Source organism: Sparus aurata, chromosome 10 (genome assembly GCF_900880675.1).
Source record: "Sparus aurata chromosome 10, fSpaAur1.1, whole genome shotgun sequence".
NCBI classification, from domain to species: domain Eukaryota; kingdom Metazoa; phylum Chordata; class Actinopteri; order Spariformes; family Sparidae; genus Sparus; species Sparus aurata.
The window spans coordinates 21,504,553-21,512,687 of record NC_044196.1 but is presented as its reverse complement, the minus strand read 5'-3'; the positions used below and the strand labels follow the sequence as shown (position 1 = coordinate 21,512,687).

The 8,135-nt window shown below is 42.3% G+C and overlaps 1 protein-coding gene across 2 annotated transcripts in view; it reads left to right on the top strand.

Annotated features, from left to right (window-relative positions):
- snapc2 (small nuclear RNA activating complex, polypeptide 2) overlaps window positions 1–6,230 on the top strand; it is a 7,434-nt gene extending 1,204 nt beyond the window's left edge. Inside the window, exons 3-6 of one of the 2 annotated variants that reach the window (XM_030432078.1) lie at window positions 104–239; window positions 1,468–2,010; window positions 2,959–3,047; window positions 5,737–6,230. In XM_030432078.1, coding sequence (XP_030287938.1) covers window positions 104–239; window positions 1,468–2,010; window positions 2,959–3,047; window positions 5,737–6,054 — 1,086 coding nt within the window. In that variant the 3' untranslated portion in view covers window positions 6,055–6,230. The remainder of the gene's footprint in view (window positions 1–103; window positions 240–1,467; window positions 2,011–2,958; window positions 3,048–5,736) is intronic. The other variant, XM_030432077.1, reaches the window with a different exon arrangement.
- Window positions 6,231–8,135: the final 1,905 nt, after the last annotated feature.

Sequence of the window (8,135 nt, the reverse complement as noted above, 5' to 3'; positions counted from 1 at the left end):
TCACCACATTTTGTTGCTTAAGTCGAAACACACATTTTTCGCTGCTGTGAATTTCACTTGAGGTTACATCTGAAAACTGTCTGCGCCCTAACTCTCCTCTGTTTCTCAGATGCTGATAGTCTCATCCACAGAGCCTCGCACCCTAAGGAACGGGGACCCTCCTCCGTTCCAAAGACTGCCCACAGACAAAGATAGTCGCACTGTGCCCTTGAGACCAATGCCTCGTTTGGCAGTCCAAGGTAGGCCTCTGTTGCAGTTTTTCCATTACATCTGCTGGCCTGTCTCTACTGGATTTGACTCAGCGCGGCAGCCTGGCGCATCAGGGATTCGTAAGAGTGCTGTAAATCCTTAAAAAACACTTTTAATGCAGTGTTTTCTAAGGTTTGAAAAGTGCTTGGATTTTGGGTAAAACAGCTTGAAATTGCAACTGCATTACTTTCATAATTAATCCATATTTGACTGAAAAGTCAAAGAAGTTGGAGAAGGCCTAATTGCTTGTAATTGTAAAATGCTGGATACATTTTATTGGGCATCACAACCCCGTGTGATGACTCGTTTTACTATCCTACTTTGAGCCATTCAGTCCAGTAACATTTAGAAAGTCAGGAAGAGTGATACAATTAAAATAATTTTATCCCCCTTCAAGCTAGACAGGCGCTACACCTGAAGTTAGCCGACTCGGGGTAAAACGTCCTTTATAGGCCTGAAGTGGATGATGATAAAGTTGAACTTCCCTGTCTTTAAAAGTCAAAATGTTAACTACATAAAAAGGAGGATTGCAAAAGTAATGATTATTCTTATAGCAAACATCAGGTTTTTTCATGTTGCTTTAAGGAGTCTTGGCAGTCTTTCTTCTCCGTTCATTGTGGACCGGTGTGAGGCTTAGGATTATATAACAGTGGAGCTCATCTAAAATAATAGATGATGATAGAATTCAAAACATAAGCAGATAATACTGGTAACATCAGATACGCTCTTGTTGTACTGGCATTTCCTCATATCATTGTGTTAAGTTATTACCAAATAAATGAATCCAGTAAATAAGTAGATATTTAAGCAGACTTCGAGTTTCATAATATTATCTGGCGTACTGAACACAAGTTAAATATACATTTTTATTGTTTACCCATTAAATTACATAGTTCTGACCATTTCAGACACTAGATGTGACTATAAGGAGAACAAAGAGAGGGAGGAACCAAATGAGTAAGGAATACAGTATATGTATGACTCTTGATAGACGTACAAAACAACGATGAGGATGCAAAGTCCGTGGTTGGCGGGCATGTTTTCTCAGTACTGTTCCTTGTCTTTCTTGACATCCTCCCTCCTTAAGGTCAGAGGTCATTGGGACTGTGTCTGTCTCTGTCTTCAACACTGGCAGAAAGAGCCTTTTCCATTGAACTATCAAAATGTGTATTAAAGAATTTAGGTACTTTGTATAACCCTGTGTTTGGTCCTACTCAGGTGAGCGTCCAAGCACAAACGCAGCCCAACCTCTTCAGGGATCCAAGTCTCCAGCACCAGTGGTTAGAGTGCCAATCATCAGAATCCCTCCAGCCCAGCAACAGCTTTCTAACACAGCTAGAACCTCACTTCTCTCTCCATCTATTGTCACTGTGACCCCACGTATCAGGCAAGCTAGAACCAGTTCTAGCTCCGCAGCAGTGGTGAAGACTCAGATCACCACCTTCACCAAATCCACTGTATCCAGGCCTCGCAGGGCCCTCTCCTCCTCTGCCACCGGTCCAACAACGGTCCCAAGTGCTACACCATCCTCTGTCGCCTCTTCCGACTCAGCTACCTCTCATTCCTCTTCCAGCCAGTCCACACCCTCACTTTCCACACCCGCTGCAGCGATTAGTGCCAAGTTTGGTCACACTGGCAAGTTTGCCACTAAAGACAGTCCCAGGATGTTAGGTGTCAAGCATGTGGTGGACTTTGAGAAGATCTATCGTTATCTGAGTTACATCCACAAGCCAAATGAGGGCTGTTGTCTAACCCCCATGGGTGAGTAGAAGATTCACAGCTTGGTACCATCTAAAAGTGTCTTAATGTGTCATGACTGTTGACTGTGACGTGAGTGTGACTGAAGGATGAACTGACTAGAATTTGGTGAAAAAGACACATATTTGGCCATTACTCAAGAATTCATATGACAATAACAGTAAGATTTGACATACAAATGTCTAATGGGATAAAATGATGAGGTTAGACGTTTCATATCCAGAAGGTCAGAGGTTAAATGCATTGAAATACTCCTCAAACATTCTTCTGGCCATTATTCAATTCCAGAGCTCCGGAACAGCAACTTGACTGATCCAGACTTGTTGTGATTGTACCTTTTTAAAGCTTTATTTGTGACAAGGTGATTGGCATGTTGGTTTTGGAGACGTATATTGAGCAAGATGATGAAGTTCAGTGAACGGGGTATTTTACTACTAACTGACTTTCTTTACTTGCAAAATTATCTTTATAAACCACAAACATAATTTGTGTCATTTATGGCACGATTAAAACGAGATCAATACATTATTTCTCTCTTGCTATTGACTACTGTATACATTTTTTTCCAAAAATAAGGTTCCATGGGGCAGACAGGAATGTTTGCCTCCCTATACCATGGAGAGGCATAGTCATAAGTCCTAAAACCCAATAACCCATTTGCATTTATGCATATCCAGTTCCCTCCTCTCAATGTCAGCGGGGTTTTAGAATGAGTTTTAAGTTGAATACCACATGCCTAGATACAAGATATTTGCAAGTTTCATTCTACAACATGAAATGCATCATTAAATGTCCCACAGCTGAATTATAAAGTGCCTACATGTCTTACAAAACAGCGATTTCAAACAAGTGACTAAACATACACATAGAGACACATATGTATATATATATATATATAATTTCCCTACCACTGCCTTGAATCAATCCTTGTTATTGTTATGTGTCCTTCAGAGAGTGCTATAGTTTTGGACTTGTTGATGTCTCTCCCAGAGGAGCTTCCCCTGCTGGACTGCAACAGACTGCACCAACATTTGATCCAGGTACATATTTCTGGACACTAGTTAGCTCTTCACTCGCACTGTTAAACTGAGTACAGAGAATGATTTTCTTTTTTTCCCTGCACTTTGTTTTTGGAACAAGGTCGGTTCTTTAGCATTACAGCCTTCATGAGCTGAGAAGTATCAGCCTCTGGTCTGCCTAATCAATCATTAAGTTGTGCTCTTATTGTTATTTGTCATACGCTTCCATTTACAAATAAATAATAGAGTCCAATGTCTTCCACGCCAAACAATATCCTGAGCATACAATCCGACAGACAAAAGAACAAAAGAAAAACATTTTGCTGTACCAAACTCGCCAACGGCTTTCATACAAAAAAGATGAAATGGGTCACAATGAAATCATGCTAATGCCCGGCAAATGTGCTTAGCTAGTGGGTGCTAATGTGTAAGTTCTTGTGTAAGAACAGGCGCTGGTCTACATTAAGATGCAAGTGTGCTCCTCTGTACAGTTACTATATCTCCTGCCATAGAGGAGACTCTTTGTAGAGAGACGCTTGGAGATCAGAGGAAGCATCCCCTGATTCTTACTCCACTAACTGAGAGGGTCCTCGGAGAGAGGGAGTGATCGATGCCACAGTACTTGGTCACGTCCTCCTCATCTCTGCCATTGGTGGACATGGGCTGCCGCTGGGCTCTAGCACCAGTAAAAGTCTGCCCGAGCAGATTCTGTAGCAGAGAACATGATGATGACCTTTTAGAAGCAGGGCTTTGGTGTTGCTCCTCCTCAACAGTTGGGGTGTCTTCTTCCTTCATTGTGTTAATGCTCTGGGTTTTCCTCCTCTTCTACCCTCACCTCTAAACACAATGAGAAGAACAGGTAAACACCAAAGCCTTACATGTCCAAATCACAATGTCAGTATTCTCAATCTCAGCCAAATTTGAACAAAATTATTAACAAAACAAATGTACTTGTTCTAATTCAATATCAAAAACCTTCTATTATTATGGAATAGTTGTTATTTGTTCAATTGTAAGTTAGAAAATTAAATGTCTTAATCCCAGAGTGCCATTTTACATGAAATAAAATGGCAGAATAACCTTTAGTGACGCAGCCTCAGCAATCAGTCTTCATACGTCTCCACTCTCTCCTCCTCAGAAAGGAAAGGCAGGCCCTTGAATCACAGGTCAAGAGCAGAGGCTGTGGAAAGACTGGTTCTCTTGTGTTCACCAGTGCTGAGGTCCCCACTGATGGCCTGTTTTATCTTCCGGACCACTGATGACTCTCCAATTACTGTCCTTAGTGTCCTGGATGAGTCGAGCTTGCAAAGGAGCTATCAAACAGATGGTGGGGCTGCTCTCTCCTCTGTCACGAGAGTAGTTGGGTCTTTCATTGGCTTTAGGGCCTTGATAATATCCTCTGCATATGAGTCACTGTTCCACCTGGTGCTCATGTCTGTTTCCAGCTTGTGTCGCGGCAGACCAAGTAGCTTCTGCTTCTCTTCAAGCTGGTGTTTTGCAGTGGTGCTGCGGTGGAAAAGCATAGTGGGGCGTCTCACCCTCCCCATAAGCCTTGACACAGTGGGCAACATGAGGGCGTAGCATTTCACATGTAGGAATTGTTCAGCTGCAACAACCCTGTTGGATGCGTTATCAGTGAATAAAACTAAATCTTTCTTGGTGATCTGCCAATCCTCTGCTACATTATTTAATAGCTCAGCCACGTATGCACTTGTGTGGCTGTCGTTCACCGCTCTTGTTTTGAGCACATGAGACGCTAGCTGCCACTAATTGGTGATGAAATGCGCTGTTATGGTGACATACAATTCTGTGGCAATGGGTGTCCACGCATCACATGTTACAGCTATCCTACCCGCCTGCTTCAGTGATACCTTGACTTTAGTTTTGGTCTTAAGAGTTGGCATTGCTGTGTCCGTAAAATATCTTCGAGATGGGACGTTGTATAATTGGACGACTCCAAAGTGCGCAGCATAGCGTAGAAAGCCCTCGTTCTGAATCTGTTGAACTGTCTTGTGATTCCTCTGACGATTTTATAAACGACCTGTAAGCAAACAAGACCAGTGCCTGTGCCCGGGGTTCGGATCACTTATATCACATATAAAATCAGATATAAATACGTTCTCTCACTCGCTTCCAAAAACAAATGCACGCACCCCCGGCACGCTCTAGCAAAGAATCTGCATACACCTGACCCTGTATTAAGCATTGTGGAAACTGGCACATTTGCGCAAGCATAATTTCCATTCAAATAATTATCCATCTGTTTTGCGTGTCAAAAGGCTTCTTGTTGCTGCTCCACCGCTCAATAGACCTGGAGAAAAGAAAAGAAGAGCAATGCAAATTAAATGGCTTTGTGCCATCAGCGAGGTTCTCCAACACAGCAGAAGACATCAAATGCAGACTTTTCAGCTGTGATTGTTTGTAGTGCCCTGATTGATATACCTGTAACCCATCATCACGGTAACATTGCAATCATCATTCTTACACTTCAGAATGATGATCGAAGTTCAGAGCCCCCATTGAAACAGACCTTAAACAGTGCTTTTCAAGTCTCAGTACTGTATTTGTGATACATGTTTAGGCCAGTGAGTATGAAGAGGCAGAATACCAGTGCAGACCTGATACATGCAAAACTTGGGAAAAGGTATTTGCATGTGTTTTTTTTTTTTTATCTGCATTAACCTGACAGCCCTGCTCTCTATATCTTCAGGTGTACCACAGTTTCTCATCCCCTGCCAACTCCAAGATTGCAAGAGAAATGTTCAAAGAGATGAAAGCTGAACTAGGTGCACGGACAGAGACGACGAGCGATCCGGCCGGCAATGGAGCAAACGGTCGGCAGGACACTGCTGGGACTGCTGACAACAGTGACGTCGCACACAGTGGAGGGGAAAAAATCAAGCCTGACGAAGCTAAGGGCCAATCATCAGGAAACACTGACGCACCAAGCCAAGCAAAAGGCGCGGGTGTGATGCCACCCCCTCTGAATCCTTTTATGATCCCACTGAAACTGTTGAAGCGCAAATAGGTCGGAATCAAATGTCTGATTACATTCATTGTTTTGTTGAATTATTTTGTAATCAGATAGTTTCCATACATTTTTGTCAAGTTCTCGTTTAGCTGCCATTATTTAACATTTAACACTGATGCATTGAGAAGATTTGCTTATTTTGAATAAAAGCAAAGAGTTTTATAATGAGTCTATAACGATTGTTTTCATTATTGATCTGCTGAGTTTTTCTTGATCAATCAATTAATCAATCAATATAAAATGGGATCAGAAAGTCAAGAAGTGACTAGAAATGTCTAGAAAAACACCTGGCAAGATAATTATTGTTCTTTTGCATTAGTTAAGTTATGTTATGTCCCCCTTTTCCAATAATGACAGCATGCAGTGAGCTGGCACGGACCCCACAAGTTTGCGGGTTCATGTTATCCCAGCAGGATTCGACAGTGTTCCACAAAGCTTCTTGTGGTGTCACTGAATGTTTGGCTTTTGAGGTGTCTGGATGGCAACACATTCTGATTTTTGAATTTACTTAGTGTAGATTAAATGATGACTAATTGTTTCTCCTCATTTGAGTTAAAGAGTGCAGACAGAGTGAGGCTCACAGCTCCAAAGTCCTAAAGTAAAGTAGTTTTTCAACTGGTGAAGGCTAAAGGTTAGTAGACGGCAGGCCATCATAAAGTACTAAAACCTGAAGTTGGCCCCCACCAAATGGTGGGAGATGCCCAAACGTTTATGTTCCCATAGAGGGATGGGGAACCCATTTGGGTCATTTTTGGGACAAGACCTACAGTTGACAGCAGCCAGGTCAGATGAGTTAGGGGAGAAGAGTAGGGAAACAGGTCAACTCCTCTTTTAGTCTATTGGATAATATGCCAAAATGCCCAATTAGAAGAAGTGGGTGTTTACTGGAAAGGGGCCTCTAAAGGCCGGTGCAGGGAAAGAAAGGGGGGTGGCACTTGGAAAAACCTCCTAAGAGCAACAGGCTGGGGTTTTGAGGGAGCAGAGGGCAGAGCATTTTTTGGCATAGTTTTGTCCACAGATTTGATACTGTCAGAACGCGGCCGCTTCTGATCAGGACTCAAGGCGCTAGATTTTGTTTCAATAAAGATTGCTTCTTCATTCCACCCGCCTTGACTCCGCAGACTCCTTTTATGATCAAACTATACGCCGACACCTCAAAGAGGGGAAGCCCAGAAACCACACTTTCTCACTCTTCAAGTGCCCCAATAAATGTTGAATGGGGTTGAGGTCAACTGAGGAAAGTCCTTGACAGTCAGGACTCCTTGGTTCTTCTTTGGTCTTCAAGTAGTTTGAGTTAAAGCTTTGAGGTGTGTTTGGGCTCATTTTCCTGGTGCAGTGTGAATCCTTCTCCACAAAGTTCAAACCAGAGGCTAGCATGTCTCTGAACAATGGAGTGATGCTTCCTCTTGGTCAAGGTGGAGTCCATTCTGTGCAGGTGTTCATAATAACAGGAGTTAAGGTGACAGGATAATAATTACCAGGTCCCTTGTTTTGTTTTCTTTGGAAAAGGTATTATATAATATATATTTCAGGAATACTGTGGCTGTCTATAGAACACCTGCTGATGATGTAAGTTTATTTTATTCAGTTCCTTTGAGTGCCCGCATGCAGTCTTGATCACAAAGCACTAGCACTAGGCAGGGGTGGGAGGACGTATTGGACACATTTTTGAATATCATGGAAATGTTAATTTATTTTCATAACTTGTTTCAAAAAGTGAAATTATCATATATTCTGGATTCATTACAAATGAGTGTGAATAAGACCAATCAAAAAAAGAAAAAACGATTTATAATAAAAAAATGTCGACCTTCGTGAAGTATATTTCATTTTTCACTCCATTCTCGGTTCGAGCTCCTTTTAATTACAGCATCAGTGAGGCCTGGCATGGAAGCAATCAGCATGTGGCACTGCTGAGGTGTTATGGAAGCCCAGATTGCATTGATAGTGGCCTTCAGCTCATCTGTATTGTTGGGACTGGTGTCTCTACAGTACCCCATGGTATCAGGCAAGTTTGTCAATCAAGCACATACTGTATAGAGATGCTGATTTCCTTTTCCCGCAGGACTAGTAACCGG